Genomic DNA, 27,546 nt, shown 5'->3' with positions numbered 1-27,546 from the left:
TTTAGTCACCATTTCATATGATCAACCCCAATAAAAACAGATCCGGACATAGAAACACAAACAAGGTTGTAAACACGGTTTCCCTGAAAACTATTAGATTATTATGCTTTGTTTCTTGAGCTATAATTCCATCCGCGGTAAAGTCGGCCATACATCACGGTGTAAATGCAAAAAGCCAACTTAATTACAATCATCAGGGCAGCGGAAGGATCCGTGAGTCTCTGCTTACTCGATTGCTCAATGATAAATGTTTGATACGTAGCAGCGGCTTTTTCCTGTGATGGAAAAAGCCCATTTACATTCAGTCCATCTGCCGCTGCGCTTTTCTCAGCAACACAGGACGGAAAATAAGGAGAATAATTTGGTTATTTTTCAAATCTTTGTGAATAATTTAGCATGATGCAGTTTGAATATAATATTCAGCAGACACATCCTGAATGGTTCTGAATAGCTTGTGGCCATTTCAGGAGGCACTGGACAGACATGCACAAAAAAAAGAAAATTATCCACTAAGTGACCAGTGGAGATGTGATGAGGACTGTTACTACTATCAAGGATAATTTTGTAATGGATGCATTCATTTAAAAGCACACCATCTTCACTTGTTTATTAGATTGTTCTAGTACAGCTTGTCCATTTTTGTATTTTAAGGTTTACTATAAAATTTTCACATTGTCCAAACGAACATAAGAATAAAGAAAAGCGAAAAGGAAACAAAATAAATAATCGACATTTGTCATACAGAGAATGATCATCCAACTCTGCAGTTCTGCTCAGCCCCACTTTTTTTTTATATAGTCTCTTAGCTCACTGGTTAGCACGAATATAGAAAGAACACAGCAGGTTTATGTGATGTAATATGAACTTTTGGACATGTATTTTTTAAAATTGAAACCTTTTCAATGCCCCTTAAGACTATGTGTGAATGGTAATGTTTCAAAGGCCTGCTGGATGTTTGGTAGCACTAGATCAACTTTAAAGAGATAACAAGTCACCTCAGCGCTTACAGTTTGTGTCCAAATTAATACAGGTTTAATAGCTCGTAGTGTTTGTTGGTGAACAAATAAATATTTTCCAGTGGCTCTGTAGCGACTCAATCAAAGCCAATAACCACTTCCCATGGGAACCAAGTTTGGTTCAAAGCATTACCCAGCTGTCACATACAATGTATTAATTATCAGCTGACCTAGAAGTGAGATGCTTCGTTGTCTCCAAGCGACAACATCCAGCTCACGGCACTGCTGCCAACATGGCCATTGGCACATCATCAGAGAAGTCAACACATCACAAGCCATTCCAGCCTCGTGCGGCGCACTTGTCAGCAGAGGATTCGTTTTCCTGAACACATCCCTCACATTTCCCCAAAGTCAGGGAGAGAGAGGCATTGCCCGAGGCTTTACCCTGTCACAGCTTGGATCTCAAAATAGTCTCCAATAGACCAACGGTTAATAAAACATGGAGAAATATTTGGGCGATCATGACTTCTCTGCAGCCTGGAAACACTACATCCAAACAATGAATGGTTGAAGTTGGACAGGAGGAGGTAGAAATATATGAGGAAAAATGGGTGCTGGGTGTTTTGAGACAGGGTGTATCTGCCCAGGTATTATAAGAGCCGTGATTCCATCAACGCCGCAGACAGATTAATATCACGACCCTCATCTCGCTCTGTTAATGACACACAAATTGTGGACATTTACCAGGTTAACACTGTTCCAGCATGGCAGGCCTGGCAGATGGAAACCTTAAAAACTGAGACAGGGATATTTCACTTTGCAATATTGTAATTCCAAAGTGATTTTATATTTGAAAATAAAAGCTGTGAAAGTTGATGAAAAACTCTTATGATTCAGTGATGATTGCCACTGAGAGCGCTGCAACATTAGACTTCATGAGAGACTCAGTATCAGGATTAAAAGTGCCATGAAGATGCCAACTGTCTTGGTCATATGGGTCAAACATGTCTGAAATAACCTCATCATTATATCTATTATATCCAATTCAAAGCTTACCCCTGTTGCTGTTGTCATGAGCAGAGAAAAATCATATTACCGACATGTGCACATTTCAATAAAAAGGTTTTCTTAATTTGTGAACAGTGCAGAGAAATATGTGTCTACTGGTCTATAACCTCGTGTACACCAGACAAATCACTTTAATAACGCTGGGATTGAAATTAAAATCTGAAAAATTACCAAATGAGACGGAACAAAAAGACCTGTGCACTTTTTTGAGTTAGTTTTGTTTAAACAAACAAATGTCCATACTGTTTAAACTGATAAACTGGCGTCTTCAAGGCTAAACAATGTCCAATAAATCAACCTTGAGGCCAAAGTTCCTTATCTGTGTAATGAATAAAAGTCAAACTTGATGCCTTTTTTGTTCATTTGCCTCTGTGGACTGATAGATCTTTGGAGGAGGTTGGAATTATAAATATTTGTCACTCACTGCATGTTCTGTATTCACATAGTGAGCATTTTATGGTCTGAGCAGAGTGGACACAGCTGTGCATGTCAATAAATAGAATAAATACAGATAAAATAATAAAAACTTCTTTATATGCAAACAAGTTTAACAGGTTTGTTCAGTACAGTGTAGTTAATGGTGAGAGGACCCTTTAGACTATTAGGTAAGCAGGGGAATGGTAATTTGTGATAAAACCAAATTATAAACCACATCACATGCATGCAGGAGTGACTAAAGTGGGTCTTTGCGACGCCGTTGCAACCTTTGGATTTTTATTAGTTTTTCTTTGAACGAAGCTAGCATGTGCATACTAAGTGGCCCCGCAAGAACGAAATTTCCATTAAGTATTGGACAAATGTTATCTTTCTTTAAGCACACGGTGAAAGTGAAAGTACACAACACCATCAGCAGAGGAACTGGCTTCGATGTTGCAGTAATCAATCAAAGTGACGTCACTAACGGACGGGCAAAGAGCTTGAGATGAGGTCGGGCCGTTGTTTACAGATCACCTTAGGCTACAAATGGGTGATATAATTAGACGACACCTGCAGCGATTTGCTCAGGCATGCAAATCAGCATTAGTGTTTTGGGTTGTGTTTTTCGAAGGCGCATTAAATTGAGGCTGTCATATTTACTGAGGCAGCGCCTGTGAAGGGGAAGGCAATTATGAGCTGTGAACCAGGGCAACCCTGAGTGAAGCGGCGTTTGCAATCAACCATGGAATGCCATGGGGCGACTCTGATATCGAGCACTCACTTCGCGGACTCCGGCTCCCTCAGCCAGGTGCGTGCGCATGCATGCATTTACGGGAATTTGAAAACTTCAGCCATTCAGCCTCAACAAAGACAAACGATTAAAGGAAAGACAAAGTATTGATAAGTATGAGAACAGGTGATTCCGTCTAATTGTGACTATTGAATGTTTTCCAGGAGCCTGTTTACTGAGTTTATGCAGAGCGTGAAACACAACTCGCCCTCCCTATTAAGAGTTCCAAATAAATGTTGTGTTAGAACCCATTTATTAACAAGGGCCAATCTAAGCCCACTTAAAATTATTACTTTTTTGTTTTTACCCTAATTCCACTTTTATCTCAAAGAGCAGCAAGAGCTGAAATAAAGTAAAGGTTCTGCTTTTGTCTATTAGACTGATGGAACGAAAACATTAAAAAGAGAAATGCAAGATCAATGCAGTATGATAACATTGTTAGTTCCATTTTAGTTGAAGATGGATTATGTGGCAGCTCCAAAAAAGTAGACCCCTAGATAGAGGACATTACGTGTGAACAGAGTCTGAAATCTGGAATGGTCTGTTCAAAAAATAAAAAATGAAATAAAATAAAAAATCCAATAGACATTAAACAACATGACATGACAACAACTGTCATGTCTGAAGAAAAAAAAACTGTCCTCTGCTCACATGAAAAACTAAGTTAATATATTTTACATGTCATTACGATATCATTAGCTAAATTGACTTCTTCTGCAGGTAGTGTGACCCTCGCTTTCCCATCAGATCCACCAAGAAACACCAATCAACACACACCAATGGGTCATGTCCATTATTATACACAGTATAAGGTTAGACTTCCACGTTTGAGGACAGACAATGAGCGGCTATGTAATCAATATGAACTAATAGTCCTGTAAGCTCCCGCTACAATTCAGCACCATCTCACAAGATTTTCACAAGAAATGGCTGCTTACTCTCCACAGCAGATGGTCTCTGAGATTTTATAAACACGGCAATTAATTTCAGACGATTACTTCTCAGGCAAAAGGGAAAAGTCAATGGCATTGTCTGACGCATTGGCAGCAACACAAAGCTCAGGGCGGTGTGCTACAGCAGATAACATTGACCAGCTTGTTGCTACGTCTTTGCCATATTAGCTCTGGCACGGTCACCCGGCAGCTCACTGTGGACAACATGTTGAAAAGAGCGGGACACGGAGTGGCCTTCACACAGCCAGCCAGCCGTCCGATTTATGGTACGCTATCCTTCAGCGGCCAGTCAAGTTGAACTTCAAGTGCAAAGGTCAATGGGGAATATGCATTAGCAAGGACAATAAAAAGAGGAAAGACAAGGGCAGACAGAATACAGAATGGCTGGAGCCACTGTCCAGAGGAAGAGATATGTAGAGTATAGTTCAGCAGCAACAAAAGACCAGTGACGCAATCGATGCAGGTGGTTATTACTTACAGGAATCATGAAAGTGGGTGTAATGTTGAGTAACATTAGAACCTGTTGAATCCTGTAGCCCTTAGCAAGAAAACCTCTTTTTCTATTTAATTAGAATGCTTATCCCTGCAGGACACCAGTGGAGAGAATTATAGCGTTTGTTTTCAAGATCTTGTTTCTCAATACAGCATCAATAAAAACCTTTTTACTTCAGATTAAGGTCAGCTTGTAAAGTCTATGGGGTTCCATGGAGGTCAGATTTGGATGGCCATCCCATTTCTGACTAGATACAAGATTTTGGCTAGAGTTCACCTAAACAAATGGTGCCATGAAGTGGGCCATATATCTAGGAGAAAATGAACACACAGAAATATGCACCCACATCTGGAACGAAGGCCCGGGGTACAGATCTGACTGAATTATGATGGGATATGGACTGGAATTATGCCACAATAATTTGGCATAATGCTTTTAGAGCTTCTAAAAAAAAAAAAAAACATCAATATATACATCCAAAAATTAGACACCTAGTGGGACTGGCTCCTGACCCATATTGTTTGTTCTTCCCTCCTGTAACCACTGGCTGCTTTGCACATCCTATTTGGGAAGTCTGTTGGTTGCTGACTGAAACTACATCAGTGCTGACAGGGGTACAGTGTTCAATGGATCCTGCAGTACATTTTTTTAAATGACGACTCTCAGCTGTCTCTTACTTAAAAACATGTAAAATCTGATTGACTGGCTTAACTGCAGCCAAGAAGATTATAGCCCAAGGATGTAGGCCTCCCCATGACGATTCCAGGACTCACTGGTTTTGAAGCTTTCTGGACATTTCATATTTGGAACTGTTTTCAGAAAGACTAAACAGGTCAAAAACAATCCTAATATAGAAGAGTCTGATTTAACTGATCTTGTGCAGTGATAAGTGCATCCTTTGAGAGTATGGAACGCTACTTAGTTGGTTGAAAGGTGGATGGGATGGACTGGGATGGGTATGGATGGGGGACGATTAGAATGCTGATATGAATTCTCGTCTTGAATTTAAACAGATTTTTAAAGGGCGTTTTCTTGCTGCAGTGTCATCAACTGCACTGTTATACCATGTGACGCCCACAAGAAGGTTATAGCGGTCCACTGAGTCTCTTTACTCCACACGACGTGTTACATTAAGGACATAAAACTTCTTGTGTTGGCACAGAGGGTCTTAACTGGACATAAAATTTCCACGAAATCTCAGGACGCTGTATGGATTTCCATTAATTAGAAGAGAGATTCACAAAGACATCCCACAGCAACAGGATAACAGGACAAATATGCGTTGCTATTCAAATGTGAAGAGATTGAATCAAACATTTGTACACCCCCACATGCTCAGTTGCAAATATGCTCTTCTACTTTATTGTGTTTTTGATGATTCTTGAATTGGGAAAAATGTATTTACCTCACTGTCAAAGCAACTCATAAAGAAAGTAAGAAGGAAACCACCATTAACTAAGCCCATGTACTTAATATTCAACGCTAAGGGCACTCCTGGGGCGACCTTTGGTCGAGGTGTTAATAATCTCTCACCGCTAAACATTCTGGTGTGCAATACTGCTTAATTTGTAGTTAATTGTGTGGAGACGTCCCTTGCCATAACAGTATTAAATGAGAGGAAATAATCTCTTTGAGATGTTTGGTCCGTAGATGTTTGAAGCGGATCAGAAGCAGAGCAGCAGGTAGAATAAAGTACAAGGTTTAATGAGCCCAAACACAAACAGAGAATGGAAAAAAGTGAAAGGAGTGACTTACTATCCTTCCAGTGAGCCCACTTAAAATGTTTAGAAGACTTTGGTGTCTACTTTCACTTCCTTAATTCAAATGAAATGTAAACTAATTGTGCTTTGTTCTGTAGACAATGGTTTGAAGTTCAAGAACAGAGCCGACTGCAACGCCAAGGCTCACAAACAATAAATAGCACCATATTTATTTGTGTGGCACATAAGCAGGCATTGTGTTATATTGGGAGGTGGCAAAGGCATGTGAGAATTTTACACAAATGTTGAAACTGAGAGAACACTGAACAACGACTAAATGAAAAGTGAGTTAGTCTGCATTTTCCATGAGTTCCTTCCAACACTGCGTTCCATTTACCTTGGGAATACAGCGGGTTATGCTAATTAGCCAGGTTAGCATTACCAGTTGATAACAATGAATCTCAGATTAGTGCGTTCACAGTACATATAGTGGCAACATGACCATAGATGGAAGTTTAACAGTTGTTTGAGACACAAATGGATTATATAGCTTTCACTACATAGCTAACAGTATATTGCAACAGCTTTTACTAACTTTGAAGAGTGGGGCATCCATTGTGGATTTTCTGGTCAGGGTTTGGTAACTTTCTGACTTGTAAATTTTGGGAATGGAACGCTTGAATATTCATCGACATCCAGATACGAAATATTTAAATAAATTAACAAATTCAAATTCCAATCCACTGTAGTTCGGTCCAGCATCATTCTGGTAGGGAGCAGTGTAATTTGGTTATATTAAAATCACATTTATGTGCAGGCATCTTGCACATTATTCTTCTTGTAAAATTTGGATTCCTAAAATGTGAACCAACAATGCAAATTACAAAGTTTTGCCTACAAATATGTACTTTTTACCCTGCACAGTAAGTTAATTTTTAAAAATAAAGTGCATAAAATGGAATATAATGGAGGTAAATGGTCTTGTTTTGACGTAGCACCTTTCTACCTACTGCAACTCAAAGCGCTTTACAGTCACAGACACATCTCCCCATTCGGTCACACAAGCACACACCAGTGTTTGACATTTGGGGACACAGACAGTATGGGTTTCTGCATAAAACAATCAAATTACAGGAATGTAATTACTAAAGCAGGCAGGAATGTAAAGCAAATTTGAAACATACTAGTCTATCACAATGAGTATTTTCCAACAATCTCATTCCAAATGGTCTGCAGAAAAAGTTCGTCCTTGTATTATTCAACATGTAAACGGGTTAAGGTTGTTAAAACAGCTCGAGGTTGAAGCTGCTTGCTTTTGGTTTGAAAAGCTGACCTCAGGGATAGACATGAATTTTGTATTTCGTTCTTTTATAGTTGATGTCTATTAACATATTCATTAGCTGTATCCAGTGTCCTCCAAATTTAAATGCGCTAAACGCAGAGCTAGCTCAAACGGTACTGAGTGAACAGCTTCCATAATGAACAAGGTGTTTGTTTGTTTTTTTCCCATCTGCAGCTCACAAATTGTGCTTCAATCAGGGTAAAAACATTCTTGTTTTTTTGTTTTCCAAGTGTGTCTGGAGAAAGAGCCTAAAACCAATTACAGCCTCATACATTCTGAAAATCACTCAGTAAGCAGCTCCCTTATCATGGCTGTGATTGATGACAGAGCCAAGCTAATGCCTGTGAAACACCACTAACAGTGTTTAATTCAGTGTAAAGCTATAAGGCACCTAGCATGCCTTCAACAACTGTCAACTGGCTTCAGGCTATAATCAAAAATTATAATAAACTGCTGACTTTTTAATATTCCTTCACTGAATCACATCTAACTGGATTGTAAAAAAAAAAAAAGTGTTTAGAACGTAAAACAAAGCCAACGAGGAGCACGTTGCTTAGACACATGAACAGGGAATTTGGTACAAACATAAAAAAAGGAAGGATAACATTATGCTTGGTAAAATAACAAATTGACAAACGCTAGCTTCCTTCTTATCATCGTGAAGTGTCTATCGTAAATGTCACATCGTCCCTGTACCGCTGAAATTAGCTTCAACCTTTTGAACTATGAGAGAGTACCCCACCCTTGTGAAACGATCCTTGTCTGTGATGCACCAGACTCAGCTTACAAAGATTTATTAAAAAGCAAGGAATAAGGAGAGCGCATGTAATTTTTAACTGCACTGATCTACATCTCAGCCTCTTTAATATGCCTGCTCAAACAGTAACAAAATAAAGGGCGCATTGTGTCCTTCAGCCACGTTTTTGCTCTGCACGGTTTAATGCAGCTGCATTTTATGCTTTGTGCTTTCCTTTATATATAAACTTATATTATGATTTCAATTCATATGGCTGTGCAGCACTTTGCAAGATTGTATTTAAAAGGGCAACATAGAGAAATGAATAGATGTCCAATAAATTACACAGCTAGAGTCGTTATTTGGTTAAACTGTAAACAAATGGGGCCAAAGCTGTTTGCATATTTTATTGGATGTATCTGCACTGAACTGCTTAATATTCATACGCTTTTAGTAGATGAACTTGGCTCTGGTGCAACGATTTAATACCGGCAGATAGTTTTGCTGGTTAGCGCAAGCTTTGGTTCCCTCTGCTGGCAAATCTGCTAAAGCCGCACACTTCAGTGAAAAAGTGGACACTGTGCACAATTATTTGGCAAATTGTATTTATGAGGATTCATGTTATTACTGAACTGTAGGGTTTCGGTCAATCCAAAAGCTTAATAAATCGGTAAATAAATAGGTTTCGGCTTTGTTAGGAGAAAATCTCCGCCCACAAATATCGAGCAAATATTAGTGTGCAGAATTATACGCAACCAAATGAAAGAATGGAAATTCACCCATCACTCAACTGAAAAATTACAAATAAACATTCCTGACAAAAATAAATAAATAAAATCAGTGACCAATACAGACTCCCTTCTGTTCCACAACAGCTTTCGGGGCAGCAGCATCAACAGCCTGTTCAGAGAGTTGTACCGTTTCCCTTCATTGTAAGTCTCCCAGTTAAGAATTTGGTTTAGGTCAGGAGAAGAAGGAGGCCACGTCATTATTCTATCATCTGTTAGACCAGGGGTCTACAACGGAGAGATTAAGTAGGGACCCCCTACCTACGATATATGTTCTATTTTAAACTCAGCCTAGTGCCATTTATAAATATGCATTATTATCATGCATTCAATATTAAGCTATTTAAATAACACACAGGTTAAAATATATATATAATATATATTTTTTTTATGTCAAACATGTGCAACAGGGTGGCCAACTGCCGTAAACATAAACATACCTAAAGTAAGCGGCTGCAACGTTAGCTTCTCTTCTGCTAATAATGCAGTGTGCCTCTGTGATTTCACCTGGGGACTGGATAGGCTCTCAGCCAGCTGCAGGGAACCTGACGGAGTCAGCGTGTAATATGCAGCCTCGTGATTGGCTCAGCAGCGATAGGGGCGGGGCCTACTGTGTACAGGACGCTTTAGATTGACAGGTCTCGGCTACTGAAATGGTGCGCTGTTGAGACAGCTCCTGTATCGCTGAATGTGTGAAGTGCTGACTGAAAGAAATATGTTAGATTCATGTTAGTGTGTATTTACAGAAATTTTAATTTGTGGGGGGAAATTGTGAGTAAAATCTTAAAAAATATAGATAATATCTAATCAACCAGAGATTTTGCGGCCGCCCTGCAGTACCGTGGAGTACTTCGATGCATGCGATGGATAAGGTGTTGATCTCCTTAGGCCACACCCTCCCTCTTTACACAATGCACATCACCTGCTTTAATCTAATAAGCACTCAAATTTTAACAGCTTGAAGTTGTAAAATATGCATAGATATGATGATGTGGTCCAACTATGCACCTGCCTAATGGTTGTGGACACAGTGTAAGAGTTCAAACTGTGCACACACAAGTAAAGGAGTCATCCTGTTACTGAAACACCCAAAGAATTTTTCATTGATTCAAGATAAAATGGAGCCCATGATCTCAGGTTTGAACTTATAGATATAAGTTTTAAGAGCATCTTATGCTCCTTTCCTTCGCTATACTTCCTTGCTGTGAAGTTTATGTGAATAATGTACAGTTATTTTCAACAAAGCGCATTATGTATAAAACCCATGCATATCATGGCAGGTTGGATGCTAAAGATTAAGTATAATCGCACCCACATGCATTAACACTTCCTTCCAGCGAATGCATATGATCTTGCATATGACGCACCATTGTTTACCGACGATAGATGAGTTTGTCTTTGTCCTGAAAACATGTTTTTCCTGCGATTATATTAAGACATGTTCAAAATAATATGCAGTTTGAACGAGATCATTTATTTTCTTTTTTCATCATTTGCAGCATTGCACTTAATAGAAAATCATTTGTTGTGTTGAACTTTAAATCACACAAATGTGCCGCTCACTGCTTCTGAAAAACACATAATGACTTAGGTGCACACAGAATCTACAGTCTCATAGAGAGTAACAATGTGAGGACAATGTCTGACAGTCATGTCTTAAGCAGCTCTGCAGACACAATAACCTACAGCAGAGGAGCCAGATGGCTTGTGACAGGTGAGAATAGTTCATTTGACAAAATTAGACGCAGGCTGGATGTTTCACGCAATATATGAAAAATCAAAGAGAGGAAAGCACAAGTGATAAGCACTTGGTTTTGGGGTTTTGACCATTTATAATGAGAATCACTTGTTACAAAGTCGCGGCTGATGAAAGCTACACATTCGGCAGGGTAATAATTTGCAAAACCTGCCTTATCAAAAGCTGCTCTTGTCAGCTGTCACATCCCTGTGCATCGGTGGCCCACCACTGTCACTCACTGTCAAGCCACTAAAGAGAGGCACAGAGACTCGAAAAAAAGCCCTTTGCATCCGGCTGTGTTGCAAATCTATTTTTATCCAAAAGCCATCAAGTGGGAGAGTACCACAGAGTTATAATCAACCCTACAGATTTCTGCTGCATTTATGGGCTTGTCTGGTTAATTCAATAAAACATCACTATTAAAATATCTCCACCGATATTTTCTTTTTGTAGCACCTTTGAAAAGGTACATATTCTGCATATTCCTTATCAATCAGACCAGTTTATATAGTTTTTAAGCGAAGGGAAGTATTTATTATTATTATTATTTTTGCATTTACTTGGACTTATCTGGTAAACTGAAATGGTGAAATGGAAAGGAATTGAAATGTGCCAGATGCACACTGAGGCGAGACAGACTACATTATTAATCCCTAACTCATCACTTTCCTTTTATATTTGAGAAAACCCATTCAAACAGACTGTTATTAAACCCATGCTCATGACATTTATCAAACACTGTGCATGTTTAATCAAAACGGGACCCATAATGGACTGACATGGAGTTGATATAAAAATAAGTAGGTGAAATTCCTAAATGCCAGACATCAATCAACAAGTTTTTAAAGGCTCGTTAATTATGGATCCAGTCTTTTTCATTATGAGCGATTTGATAGAATTTTATTTATTTATTTATTTATTTTTGGCATTTTAAACCATTTACTATCTGCTGAACTATTCTTTTTAAAAATCTGTAATCTTGCAAAATGTCACAAAGGTTTTATGGATCATGCTGCGAAAAAATGTCTGAGGATTTATGTATTTGGACTTCCAATAAATCAAAAATCCTCAAAAACACTATTAAAACCATTTGTGAGGGCAATTTATAAGAAATAAAACGTAGAAACATACGTAAAGAACCGCTAAAATGTTGGTAAAGATATTTAGCAACAACATCAGCAATATAAAGAAGTTTGAATGCTAACCAGTGATACTACTTTAGACCATAGGATGGGAAAATGAGCAAACATATCATCTGTCAGTTCAACATGATCATCATCACACTGACAGTAAGGGCATAGAGGTACTCCAGCACACTTAAAAAGAAGAGTGTAAAAACGTCATTTTCTTTTGGCTCGTCTCTGATAAGATGACACAAATGAATCAGCACAATTGCAGAAAATATGTGGTTTGAACATAACATTTTAACAAGGACAGACGGGGGATGGAATGATGTAGTCTCTCAGGCAGGGTTGTCCATCTCTATTGAGTTTCATATCTTGTTTGGCGCTTACTGTTCCTACCTCATCTTCTCATTTATATGGAATTTCTTTTCTTTATTTAAACCAAACGATGACTGTGACACAGTAGTTTAGACCTTAAAGCTCTGACCCTAGAATGGCCCCTGCATTTTTCAGTACAAAGAATGCAAACTATGGACTTGCTTATTTGGTAGTTTGGACGTGGTAATTCTGAAAATGGAACGGCACTGTACTCGATTAAACTGGTGCAATGCATTCTGGGACACCTGACTGTCCTAAATTGTGATGCATTCCCAATAAAAAAAACAACTGCACTAGGGCAGCGACTGATGACGTGTCACACGTTCAAAAAAAAAACAAAAACAAAAATGCATATTGATAAATGCCCCGAGTGAGGATATGTGACATTAAACACTAAAATAAGGTGACCATTACCACTCCAGTCCACACCATAGCTTGTTCCAGGCAAGAAACCACAAATTATCACAACAGAAGCAAAACTCGAGCAAACATAAGAACTGCTTTCCATCACTGGAGACAGCTCTTGGCGAGTATGAGACAGAAGTTTGATGGTGGCTTGCAGCATCTTTTCCAGACTGCTTTTGGCAATGCTGTCTATGTAGCTTACTGTGCTCACTGAAAATGGCTAACGCAATTAGCTCCTCATTGAGTTATCTACCAAACTGAGGCCTAAGCATGAAGCAAAAGAGTCCAAGAAAAAAGAAAAAAGTGACATTTTTGGGATAATCTACAACAAGGCAGTTTAACAAAAGTCAGTTCATCAGAAAATGGGTAAACAAACTTTAATGAGACTTCTACTAATACCATGTGTTAAAGTGCTTGTGTTTATCATAGAAAATACAGAACAAACATTAATAATATTGAGAAATAAGCAAACATTAGAATTTTTTTTACACGCTTGCTTGCCTCTCGCTTGTAAAAGCCCAGCCATAAGGCAAACAGCTTGGCAGACTGTACAGGAAGTGGAGCTTATAAATAACAGGTGGTCTCGGGTGCCAGAGAGACCCAATTCCTGGATATTAGATTCACACTTTGGTGGGAAAGAATCAGTATGACACCTTGAACAATCCCCAGTGGGCACATGTTCAATCATTGTTTCTTGCAAAGCAACGTGGAATTAAGAAGCAGAAAACCGTAAACTGCACATTTAAGAGGACACAGATTACTACCTTGAGTGACATGACTTTCTGCCAACGTTTTCGCTTTTAAACTTGCGTTGAACAGGCAGATTTCGTTCGCATTTCAGCCTTTTCATTTCGGCCCTCACCAAATTCAAGGTCCTCAGGGCGATGCTGCAGGATGACATTCAGCCCTCAGCTGTCTCGCTCTTATTTGGATAAACAAGTTAGCCAACCCACAGATGATGCAAATTGAATAAAGTGACAATCAAGTGGAGGTGTCACGATGCCACAAAGACTATTGGGTGTAAAATGAAAGCTTAATATGATATTTAGATGCAATGAAAGGGATTAAAAGAAGAATGTCAGATTCTAATATTTGTCTGCAAGTGCTATGCATGAGTCACCGTAACTGTTGAGCCAATTAGCAAAATCAGGTGACTCAGAGATGCAAATGCAACATATTAAGTAAAAGTAGCTTGAAGGACAGATGCATGAGGCTGCATAACACTCTGGTTTAATGAGTGACAGATGGAGAGTTGACCTGATAGCGTCTATGACACACAGCTGAGGAATCACACCGCAAGTCATCAAACTCTTAAAATAAGTGCATTTCCATAAGTGAAAAATATTCCATTAAGTCCCTTTCTGTGCTCATATACGTCTCATATACGTAGATTGATTTTTCATTAAAAGTCGATATATCATATATTTTAACCGGGACAAGACGAAGGTGAGAGCAACAGATGGGAGCCCTGGAATACAATGAAAGATCTCAAGAGGCACAATTCTAACACAAACACTCACAGATGATGCTTCAGTCAAACTCTTAGTCAGTAACAAACAAGACTTTTAAAAACCTGGCAAACAACAAGTGGTTGATGACTGCCAACAGAAGAAAAAACAAAACATGCATTCAAAAGAGTTTCCTTACCGTCATAGCCCGCTTCTAACAAACCAAACTGCTCCAGCACCTTAACAAACAGGACCACAACTACCAGCACGGCTATCATCTCCAGCCCCTCCAAGTTCATAGTTAACATGACGGACGGGTCACAGCCTGGCCATAGTCCACGATGCAGATGTACAGCGCTGTCTGCAGGCCATTTAACTCCACTTAAGAGCCCTGCATCTCAAGCTCTGATGAGGAGACCGGCACAAGTCAGAGGGAGAGAGGGAGGGGGGAAGAAGTGAGTGGAAGAGAAACGAGGGAGAGGGGGAGATAGAGTGGCAAGAACAAAGACTAGGGGGCGTGAGGAGAGAATGGAAAAAGAGGCAAGGAGGGAAGAGGGAAAGGAGAAGGGCGAACATGATCGTGGCTACGAAGCTAAGCGATGGACGGAAGGCTAAAAAAGGAGAGCGGACGATGGCAGCGATCCACCAGTTGAAGCAGAATGTGAAGCAATGTTTGGGTTTGACTGTGCACAGGTCAAAGGCACTGAGGATGCTACTTGTCATATGTTTGTGACGGTGGCAGGCGCAAGACAGACAATCACTACAGGGATAATTCCAAATGACTTTCCAATAGACTTGGACTCCTGGAGTTTCTCTCCAGCCCCACCATGAGGTTCACCAGTGATGCACGTTATCAATATGCTATCAAGATGAACTGTGATCATTTACAAGAGATACTTCCATAAATGTCCTAGTGTATGTAATCATTCTGGTTTTGCAATAATTTTACTATAAGGCTACATGCTAATGTATAACTATGCTAGTAATTCTGTTTTGGGCTAATATTAGCACTCGTCTTCAACTTACACAGTAACTTTCTTATGCTAGCTAAGACACATGCTAATTGTTCTGTAGTTTCATCCACCATTTTTCATGCATAAAATGTTTACATCCTCATACAATACAGCTAATTCGTATTTAGCGCAGCTGAAAGGGAAGTGAGATTTTATGCAGCTCACCATTTTAACTTTATATGTTAGCGCTCTGCATGATTTAGGGTGCAACCACTTTGAGTGACAGCCGGGTACATTCTCGGGAAGCAACCTGCAGACTGGACGTCTCTACCCGTCTCGGTCCCTCTCATGCTCCATCTTTTTGACCAGTTTTGATTTAACTGGGTCTTTACTTCAGTGTCACTGACCAAATGTTACGCGACTGACAAGGTGAGCCTTTCCTTGTCCTCATTAGGCTATGTATTAAAATGCTGTGAGCAGGGATGTAGACTCTCGTTAAAAGTTTCCAATATTATCTCTAATTTAAAAAACAACATCTTTTACTTTAGTAACATCCCATACACCATTATTTTCTTTAGCCTTTTCTGGCAATAATAATAATAATAATAAAAAAAGCATTATGTAAATATGTAAAGTGCTGCTCTTGATAAGGTCACAGAAGCCAATTGACCTTGGATGAAAAGGCTGTACAAAGTAGGTTATGCATTAATTACAGGTCACATCATATGTGAATTGTATGTTGCAGCACTGACAAATTATAGATGTTCTTGGCCATGATGAAACCCACGTTTTATATCATTTCACATGATGTATACGTCCCCAATTAAAATATACAAACAAAATATCTACATACCGTGTGTCAATCATAATACTTTAGCTGCAAATTTCTTCCAAGTCATGAGAACTATAACAATCAGAACAGGCACCCTTTGAAAAGATAATAATGAAATCTGTGGCCCCCACGGAACAAAAGGCAGGTTGGATCCAGCTGGAAACACGGCTTACCACACATAATCAGACCTGTCTGGATAAAAGCTCAAAATCGACTCAAAATTGCTCCAGTAATTTCACAGAAAGAAAGAACGTCTTTTAAATCTTCCAAAGTCAATGAAGTGAAGAGATGTGCAACCTTTTCAATATTTACTCAGTTAAGGAACTGATAACGCGGCGTGATTGAGGCAAGGCTCCAAAAAGAGGACGTGGGAGGACGGATCAGAGTAAAATGTCAGCTCAGGAAATAACCTGTGTGTCTGACCTTACCGTCCCCTGGACTTTAAATAAAGCACAAAACCTTAACGGAGAGATGACAAGGGAGAGGTCAGGGAGAAAGACAACACGTCAGAGAACAAAGGACTCTGAGGTTCTGAAAGGAAACGTGGCTGCGGTCAGCACCAGGTGGCCGCTGGAGACAATGGAGAGAATTCATCGGGTGTCTCCTGGTAGTCACATAGGAATACATGTTGAGACCTACAGGCACTAAAGCAGACGTTTGCACAATTTTTCGTGTGATTTGTCTAAAGCATGACATTATGACCTATGAGCTGCCGATATCTGATGATTCTGAGCAACATCCACCACTGACTGGTCGTAACAACATGAGAGGATGATCTTTCTAAGACTACTTTTTTTTGCCTACGTAATTAGAAAAAGTGACAATGCAGTTCATAATTAAAAGCCGCTCCGTAGATAAGGACCCTTGCACGTCCTCTCCGGGATGGAACTGATCCCACATTCATCTTCACAGCCCTCCAGCTCAAAGGGAACCGTTAAGATGCCGTTTTGCCATGGAAACAACCTCTCTGCTGTGCATGTTATTGGGCAGCTCATTTATCCCACTATCACTTACTTTCCTTTATTTGTGGCAGCTGAGTAAGAGCCAAATATAGCTCCTGAGCCCCGAGAGTGTGTGTTTAAGTGTGTGTGAGTGTGTGTGTGCCGCCTGTGGACATGACAGGACCGGCAGCTGTGTAGGAAGCTCCCCGAGAACAGAGGTGGTAAAGGTGAAAAGAAGGTGAGATACAAGTCTCAGCGGAAAAAGATGTACCCAGACAGAGAGGAAGAGAACTTTCAGGGTTGTTTTGATTCGAAATTTCACAATTTCCTTGTTTCTGAGGCATTTTCTTCAACTCGAGTACAAGTTTCCGCTTTCACACACCACTCTCCAACATCTGCTCTCCAATCACCTCAGAACTTTGCACAGGGTGTAATCAAAGCCCTTGGTTTAATGGTAATGAAAATAATCAAGGTTGTGCATGTCATCAGCACACAGTGTGCTGTATCAATCAGCGTATGATTGGTGATGAAGGTAATTGCGAGTGCGGAGCATTGTAGTGTGTTCATTGGAGCTGGGAGCATGCACTGTACTGGCAGAAAATGTCTGCAGCACCGACCGAACGCTGAGTTATGAGAGTATCACATGAGCAGAGTACCAGTCCAAATTAAAATAATGTAGTGAGTCATACCCACCGGGACTTGTGATAATTATGATAATGATTACGATATTACACACACAATATAAGCTGGCTAAGAGTTTATTATGCGCGGATACTTGATTGAAAAATAAATTAACTCCATTTTGCTTTTGCCATCAGGTGACTATTACAATCATGTGTCTTTTGAAAGGATAAGCCAAGCCTGATATCTTGTATCACGTAGAGCTTCACTGGTGTAAATAGTTCAATAGATAGATCCTACTGATACAGAGTCTCACTAGATGACCAGAGATGTATTAGTTCGCAGCTAAAATGTGTTGTTTTCATCATCAGAGGAAGATTTTGATGAGTCGACACCACTTGGAATACTATTTTTAAGTCTGACACTACGACCTGTAGTATCTACAGTAACCGCCATACTGTCTTTCCTCTCTGAGCATCTTTCAATGAGAGTTCAGAAAGTATTCAATCAGTTTTACATCCCGCCCACAACATTTATGAGGGAGAATTTCATCCTGGAGTGACTCCCTTGGGAATTCATTATGCCCGACGATGATCTGATTAGATTTCACAGTATCCAAAATCAAAATGATTATACACTCACTGGCCACTTTATTAGGTACACCTTGCTAGTAAAAAGTTGGACCACTGTGGTCATAAAGGGATGGACATGGTCAGCGACAATACTCAGATAGGCTGTGGCATTTAAACCATGCTCAGTTTGTACTAAGGGCCCAAAGTGTGGCAAGAAAATATCGCCCACACCATCACACCACCACCACCAGCCTGAACCAGTGATAGAAGGCAGGATGGATCCATGCTTTCATGTTGTTTACGCCAAATTCTGACCCTGATATTTGAATGTCGCAGCTGAAATCGAGACTCGTCAGACCAGGAAATGTTTTTCTAATCTTCTATCGTCCAGTGTTGGTGAGCCTGTGTGAACTGTAGTCTCAGTTTCCTGTTCTTAGCTGACAGGAGGGGCACCAGGTCTGGTCTTCTGCTGCTGTAGCCCATCTTCTTCAAGGTTGGACGTGTTGTGCGTTTAGAGATGGTATTCTACATTCCTTGGTTGTAACCAGTGGTTATTTGAGTTACTGTTGTCTTTCTATCATCTCCAACCAGTCTGCCCATTCTCCTCTGACCTCTCACATCATCAAGGCATTTTCATCCACACAACTGCTGCTTACTGGACATTTCCTCTCTCTGTAAACCCCTCTGTGACTGAAAATCCCAGTAGATCAGCAGTTTCTGAAATACTCAGACCAGCCCGTCTGGCACCAACAACCACACCACATTCAAAGTCACTTAAATCCTCTTTCTTCTCCATTCTGATGCTTGGTTTGAACTTCAGCAAGTTGTCTTGATCATCTCTACATGCCTAAATGCAATGAATTGCAGTCATGTTATTAGCTGATTAGCTATTTGTGTTAACAAGCAATTGAACAGGTGTACCTAATAAAGTGGCAAGGGAGTGTATATACATGTATATATAATATATATGGGTGGAGAGAGCTTACAGCGATCTACCACCTACTACCTTTGTGATCAACCATTGCAGTGACGTACTGGGCACCCCTGGTTTAGAGTGTATGAGATTATAATCTTCCCTTTCAGATTTGATCCAGGTCCAGAAAATAAAATGTCAGTATGCAGTTGAAAAGCGCTCTCATCCTTCAATAATTTGATCCTCTCATTTTAATCACAGATGTGCTTATCAGTGGAAGCAAGTACTGAAATGCTAAGCATCAACCTACAGCATGTGTCTGAAGACCAAACACAGTTTAAAGTATCTGGACGTGTACATTCTCTCTAGAATGGATTAGCCATTTAAAAGCCCTCCTTCTATCTGTATTTAGGCTGATTTAAATCACTGTGCTTACAGCTGGGATTAGTGGACCCGCAGGTGAAACGTTCTCTTAAAGCAAACTCTGGAAGGAAGGACACCGTTTCTTTACGTGAAATTAAGTTACAATTGAATTCCCATTGGTGGACAAAGCAACATGTGCTGCAACATGGCGTTAAAACAAATTAATGTCTTCCCTTTGTTTGAATAAATTACACTGGAAGGCCCCAGTGGCCTGTAACCTTCAAACTATATGGTTAATTGCAAATTAATGTAATTTTGATCTTAGTAATAGATCATGGTACAATGAGTTTGTAGTGGTGTAAGACATTTTCCTGGAAAGAAAACACAATCTAATATAAAGTGCTCCCAGGCAATGAAATCAGACTGAATTTTTGGCATGTTGAAAACAATATTATGGCCAGCTCAAACTATTCCAGGCAGGAGATAAATAAACAGTGAAATCTCAAGACCTAACTAAATGTTTTTTTTTTTCCAGAACTACTTTAGTGCCTTCCCGAAACTGATTTGTTTGTGTTCAGGAGGATTTAATAAGCAAACACAGCGTCTGCATAGGTTTGAACATATGTGAAACTGGCAGAAGCTCACATTTATTATTCTGAATCTCTGCAAGAAGTGTGTTTGGATCTGCTGCCATCAAGTGGAAACGGCAAGAAAAACACTAACTAGAATGTAACTGAATATCTGTGTTATTTGTTTTTTTCTCAAGGGTCATGAAGATGGAGTGGATGTGAGGTTGGGACTATGAATCAAAATCAAATCTGGGTTTTAATTGATTTGATTATTCAGTTAAAGATGTGTAATTGTTTTTAGTGTTTGAGATTTGGGTTCTCATTGTGATTTCTTGTTACAGTCAGTGGGATTGGATAAAGATTTAAAGATATCTCACATAATGAAATCCATAGCTGATTGCACATCAGAATACAACTGAATATTAAATGCGTTCTGTTTCCTACATTACTTGATTTATGGCAAAATCTGAGGTATATATCTGAAGTATATATTTTTTTAAAAATATAACATTTATATGAACATTCCTTCTGCATAATTCCTAACCAGCAAACGCTGGTCCAAAACACATTTTCTCACTAGCTGTGCATTTATCACATGGCCTTCAAAAAAAGACCATCAAGTATTGTGGATGTGGGAACAATGTATCTACACTACAGTGAGGAATAATCAAAGCAGCGCTGCTCCCCGGGGTGACAGTAAGTACCTGTGGTCGCTCTGTATGTCAGTATGTGCTGCCATGACCCCAGTGTTATCCAAAACACTGTCTGCAAACGGCTAAGCTCACTTTTCTGCACCTGCGGAGCTTCTGCGAGCAGGATGCTCGTCATTAATCCAGTTCTAAGTGAACCCTCTTAATACTGGTCACCGTGCCCTGTGGGAATACAGTGATTAATTTCAGGGAACCAACCGCTGCACTGAGTGCCACGCCACAATGGGGCGGAAAAAAAAAATTACAAAACAAAAACAAGCTGCAGCCCAAAGCCAACTGATGCGTCTTCGTTTTTCAATTTAAATGCTAATTTAGAGAACAGAGAAACCAATACAGTATAATGACACAGTGACATTGAAAAGGGCTGAGATTACATGTTGCTGATACAAGAAAGAAGAAATCCAAAGAGAAGCTGCATAGGTGACCTCTCCTCATTTCCTCACGTAAGAGCTGCCTTTGTTCATTTGCATATCAGAGGATATGGATATCTGACGTCTTTTAATGTACATGCCACCAGGCTTAATGAAATCAATGATGTTCTCTGGTTGGAATCAATTTCGCAATGAGACATTTTAATGCATATATTTATCCATGTGTCTGTCTACAATGCAAGTTAGACCTCACACAAGAACGTGTTGGAAAGTGGAAGACTGGTCTTTGAGTCAGTATTACTCTAAGTGCAGTCTTAGAGTAATACATAAAGAGAGAATCAAGCTCTGAACATCATGCACCCTGTATTAATAACCACCGAGCATTTACTGGAGACCGTACGAGGCTGCTCACTGGTCTGCAGTTAATACTGAGATATGGATCAATACACCTGCAGAGAGAAGAGCGCTAAAAGACCACGTGCATACCAAGTGTTCTCTCGAATCACTGTCACATTGTGATGTCCACCCGGCGCCTCTGAACAAGATGAGTAGTGCTGTGAAAAGTGGTGCATGTGGCAGATGGGCTGGAAAAAAATTAATGAGATCAATTCAAAGTGCTTTTGGCATAAAGTCAGCTTTTACAGTAATTATTTGCCTTCCACTCAGACACTGTGAATGCAGTAAAGCTGGTTACCCTGAGCTATTTTTCCACACTGAAGAAGAAGAAAAGACAACTTTAATTAAGCCCGGTTTCATTTTGGTGCAAGAGCTAACAGCGAACGTTTAGCTTGAATACATCTCTCTGTCGCCATAATTGTTGACAAAAAAAAAAGCTCAAAGATGGCTTCTGTTTTATGGGATTATTTTAAACTTTCACTAGGAATTGCCCTGTTTTTCACATGATCAGATCAGGCTACAAGCGAATGTGGTGATTGGTGGCGTAGCTTCCCCAAAAATGACAGCTGCTCTCCCTGTGGTCGGCCAGAGTCTCCACTCAGTTCTGTAAACACCAGAAGGCCTGGAAGGAGAGGGGGCCAGCAAAAAGTAGCATACTGGACATCTCCGTCGCCCCTTGTGTTAACGTCACACAGACTTGGCTCAAGAAAACAAAGCTTGGGTTACATCTAAACTTAGTTTGCTCATTATTCAAAATACCAGGCGACTGGTTCCGACTGTGGTAATTTCAGCACAGAGGCCTGAGTCATTGTTAATGTTTTAGTGCTTGCATTTGAGCAGCTCTGCATCTGAGTGTACCTAGCTCACTCCTACACAACTGCACTCATAACAGCTCCCGAAACACAAACAGACAAGACAAGGCCAAACACAAGAGTGAATACCACCATAATGGCGCTGGGGCATTTTAAACTCTGCGGGGACACTCAGAGCCGGGTCGCGGAAGTTTGAAAAGGAGCTGAAGGCCAAAGTTCCTACGGGTGCTATTGAACCATCATCTCTTGTCATGTAGATGAGTGCAGCTATCAAAATTAATGGAAAGCATTAGAGTGGGTAGTGGAGTAGCACAAAGGTCTCTCAGACAGTACATTTTTTTTATTATTATTCCGTGCTCATATAAAGAGCTATACGCAGTATGAATAGGTATATTACATGATTTGAGAAAATCTCAGCACAAACACAGAAACAAAAATGAAAAAGTCCATCACACAACAACAAAAATGGCTTTTTTACACTGCTATTATATTTCTGTTTGTTATGCAAAGATGATCAACTATAGATGACTTTTGTGTTTAATATGTTGCTCTTTAATTTTTGCATAGTATCATGTCTGAGAGGCATGTGTTTTACAGCACAAATCAAATGGTATCAAAAATGATTATTATTTACCTTTTTGCATTGAGCAGAATTCAGGTGGAAATAAACTGGCTCATGAAGCCAACACTAGCTTGCTTTTTTATGGACTAGCAGCCACAACAGAAAGTGCATTAAACTCCATTTTTATGCCCCTGACACCATGAATTCAGAAACAAATTAGAAATTTAAATTGTACATGTCCCATTATAGTGACGGTATCCTGACAGATGTTTCCTCTTTCCTCTGATTAAACAGTTTGAAACCTTCCATTTATTTATCTGCACCATATACAAGAACAATAACACAGTAAATTACATGCATGACGTCTACTGCAGGTGCGTGTCTGGATCCCATGTTCTCCTTTCTAGGTCTAAAATGTGCTTATAGTGCACAGAGCTGCCTGCTCCATGATCTATCACTGTGGAGAGGTGCATAGAGTCCCTCATTCATTTTGCTTTCAAGTTCTCTAACAATACCCCAGTGAAATATGACTTGCTGTACTTTAAGTGTCATCCGTTCCGTCTCTCTCCCACTATACCACTAAATATAACCTCTGACAGTTATTGTCCACTGCACCCACTAAATATTTCATTGTTCTTTAATAAAGACTGGACTTCTTTGTCGTTTGCTGCAGTGACAAGCTGCGACTTTGATAAGCACGTTATTGTCGGGAGACAGAGATGAAACATAAGCTTGTGAGGCTGCGTTGGCAGAGAGTCGATGTGACTCGCTGCGTGCGCGTGTGCCGTCACCGTAAAATCAATACTGGGGAGAGCAAATGGAAAAAGTCAGGCAAGTTTTGCGGAGTTCAGCCGAAAATGTGGCCAATTTCAAGTCAATTTCATGGACCGATGGTGGGGGCAACGTGAGCGCAGATTATTATACAGATTATTATCATTCTTGAGAAAACACGAGATTAATAGGGAACTTTCTGGGTTCCCGAGTCCAAAACACACAAAAGGATGCATAACATTCTCAAACACATAGAAATTAGTTATCTAGCTGAATACCACATACAATACAGTGAAAACAGGCTATTGTCTCTATTAGTAAGTGTTTGGTTCAGATGGTAATTTGTATAAAAGTATGAGATTAAACCCATTATTCCTACCTGTTCTCTTGCGTCTCTGTTTAGGCTGAAGAGAAAAGATGACCATTAAAGCACCCATGATGCCCTCCAGACTTTCTCGCTTAGTGATCTGGAAGTCCTGCTAGATTTCACACAGTTTCCCTCCCACACTTGTGTGGCTTGAGAGTGAAAATGAGGAAGACGGGAAAAAAAAAACACACACACAGAGAGAGATGCTGGGAGCCTTGCATGAAAAATCAAGTCTCCGGTCCAAACTTCTCCCTTATATTCTCCCTGACTAGGTGGGCTGTACGTCGAGCAATAGGAGTGGGTGTGAAACATGCGTGCCTCTGTTGAGTTTTGAATTTTGACGCGCACACCCTGCAGCCCACCACCACCACCACCACCACCTCCTCCCCCTCCTGTTTCACCGCTCTCAGAGGCGAGCTTGCTGGCTGATCTCTGCTCTGCAAAAGCTACTTTGTACCAGTTGAGCACCTAGATTAATTGAGCGCACGGAGAGGAAGCCAGTAACACGCTGTGGAGAGTGGTACTGACGTTCTTTTCAACAGATCTCTCTTCACACGGGGAGAGAGAAATTGGAGGCAGGCGAGAGAGCACATGCTGTAGATAATTTTTTCCTTACGAGCTGCCTTGTAACTATATCTCCTGCTGGGGATGGGAGGAGAAAACCATGCTGTGTCCTGTATCTGAAAATGATGTGCAAGCAGCTGACGAGACGTTTTTTAAAAAGAAACTATTGTTAAATCAGCATTATTTGATCCATCTACTGCAAAGGAAATATGTCTTTCAACCACTAGAGGATTGCTGAAATCTTGAACTTAAATCCTAGAATCCTTATTGTTCACCAACAGGTATTGTAAATGCTGCCATACTATCACATAAGTAGCTAACCATTTTTTTTTAAAACAAATTTCATTTATATATGAATGACATATGATATATATGATATGTTTCTGATGCAATACTGATTCAGCTTCCACAGGAAAATTATTTCCCATGCCTTTACATCTATATCTCTTTGAAACTGATCCTCCCGTTACTCGTTTGGCAGACTCTGGATGACTTCGGTGAAGAGACTCTGGATTACACAAAAGTTCCGTGGGTCAGAGGCATTATGTGACCCAAATCTCTGCTGTTGTCATTCTTTGCTTAGAAAGGGTGAAAAAAAAGCCACAGTGATGATTGCCTGATGTGACAAATCAAAAGAGGAAAATAGAAAGAGAAAAACTTCCGCTCCCCATGCCACCCACACGCAATTCATTTCGTGAACTGTGTGACGGCATCCGATTCAGAAACAGAACAGCCAACCACTGCAATCAACTACCAATTTACACCCACTCCATAAACCTGCTCCGTGTTGGCCTTGTGTAGTTAGTCGCTCTGAGGCCTCCTACGGCTGACAGACAGATCGGGAAGTAACGCTGAAGTGACAAAGTTTGCCGACATCCGCAAACCTACTCCTGCTGTCTGGGCCGTGCATAAATAAAGAGCAACGCTAACCAAGGAGGGAGCGCAGCCATGCTGAAGGTCAAGGACCACCATTCCACCAATGTGCACCTTATTTGTTCTGTAATTTGGTTCCTCCTAAAGACGTATGACCAGCAATCGATGCAATAACTTTAACAGGACCCACATTATAATACTAACAACCTCCTTGAACAAAGCCCTTACTGAGGCAAAGCAATGTTACTGAGTACAGACTGACCGATATATCCCCCTGCCGATATTTATTATTTTTTTACTGGTACTCTCATTTACCAACAGGCACATCCACAGGCAGCCCTGTGCTGCTCAAGACCCTGCAGATCGTGCAGCCCATATATTATATATATATATACCCCTCCCCCAGCAGCCGAGTGTGCGCACAAGGAAGCTGGAAAATGCTTGCCACTGTCCACAGTTTAGATCGAAGCTGTTGTTAAGCTTTGGGGGGGAATTCTTTGAGTTCAATAAATGTTTATGTTTTTGGTTAAATTGAGACTTGTAACATTTGTTACCATAGTGTCATTTTTATCATGTAAACGGGGGGAGAATTAGCACTATCGGCTCCAAATATCTGCACAGGAAAATCAGCAGCACGTAAAAAAAAATCCATATCGGTCGATCACTTGACACTAGTTTTTCTTTCAGTGGTGCCAAACAAGATCCAAGGGACGGGGCCACTTTGAAGCAGATTAGCAGCGGACAAGCAGAAGGCTGTTTCTGCACACTGAGGCATTTAATTATATTTCCAATATACTTACAATAAATTGCATTTTTTAAGTATGAGAAAAGTCATTTTTAACAAACCATAACTCCAAAAAAAATACTGACTATTATGCTGCAGGTGAATCAGCATAATCAACAGATAATATATGGTAAATGTCTATCCAAGCGTATCTATAGAGCGTCAACTGTAGTAAACCTAAGTGGTCCTCTGAGAAAGTGTCAAAAGCGTAGCCACATCATGAACCCTTAAGCTGAACCCCCAGTTTGAAGATTGGTCCAAATCAGCTGAGCATGGCTTTTCAAAGGGTAGCCTAATTATGTTGGAGCAGTAATGACTTTTCATTAAATTAGACACTCCGGAGAATAGAACGGAATAATCAAACGTCTCTGGGGTAAATCATCTCCACACATACTGAGGCTTACTTCACACCACTTGAGGAAAACTATCTAAAAACAATCTGATTAATCATAAGGGGTTCCAGAAGGAAATTGCAATGGCGGCACGAGTGTTTTAGAACTGAAATGAATTCATTTTTAAGGGCCCAGAGAACACTTGTCACCGTGAAGTACAATAAGACCTGATTATTTAAATAACCAGTGCTCGGCACGTCATGCAGACATCTTATAAATACTTGCACATCTCAAAAATGCAGGTGCGCTGCCACCCACACATCACCTATCGACTTGAGCCAACTATCCATCATCCTAAGTGAAGGGCTTTATATCTTTATTTCTTCCACCCTGCATGACCTTCCTCCTGTTATTTTCCTGCTCAACAATCTGATGCTCTTTATAGCACTTCATTAAAAGAACTCCAGTTCGACCGTAGGTGTTTGTGACTCAGACAGACTGGGGAGCCATAGGTGACTAGTTGGCCCTACTGTCTTTTGAACTACCGGTGTGCAAAGGCAAATGGAAATGCACTTGAGCCATTGCCGCGGGAAGCTTGCGAACAGCAGCCGGGGCGCGATGAGAGCGATGAATCAGACAAGTTGAGCTGCACAGAGGTGAAGAACAAAACGGGAGGGTTGTATAAGACGGCAGCGAATGTTATACTTTCAAAACTTGACTGAATTGCAGCTTCAAATCCGTTTAAAAGGGTTTGAAGCTCAAAAAAAAAAGCAGCTACTCTGCTTTCATATGACCTTTCTTGACTTTCTCCCAGGCAGTAACTTGTAGAATGACACATAATAGCACATTGATTGGAGCCAAATCCACCAAAGGATATAATTGAGTACAAGGAGTGTGCTGCTAC

General features: G+C 40.2%; 1 protein-coding gene across 7 annotated transcripts in view; it reads right to left on the bottom strand.

Moving 5' to 3' along the window:
• The window catches only part of kcnip4a (potassium voltage-gated channel interacting protein 4a), a 125,128-nt gene that overhangs the window by 26,427 nt on the left and 71,155 nt on the right, over positions 1-27,546 (bottom strand). Inside the window, exon 1 of one of the 7 annotated variants that reach the window (XM_047580955.1) lies at positions 24,102-24,443. The exons of 5 other annotated variants lie outside the window; for them this stretch is intronic. In XM_047580955.1, coding sequence (XP_047436911.1) covers positions 24,102-24,159 — 58 coding nt within the window. In that variant the 5' untranslated portion in view covers positions 24,160-24,443. Of the gene's footprint in view, positions 1-14,535; positions 14,661-24,101; positions 24,444-27,546 lie in introns of those variants that run through there. One more of the 7 variants, XM_047580926.1, reaches the window with a different exon arrangement.

This window comes from Mugil cephalus, chromosome 1 (assembly GCF_022458985.1).
Source record: "Mugil cephalus isolate CIBA_MC_2020 chromosome 1, CIBA_Mcephalus_1.1, whole genome shotgun sequence".
Taxonomy (NCBI): Eukaryota; Metazoa; Chordata; class Actinopteri; order Mugiliformes; family Mugilidae; genus Mugil; species Mugil cephalus.
This window is presented reverse-complemented; position numbering and strand designations above follow the sequence as displayed.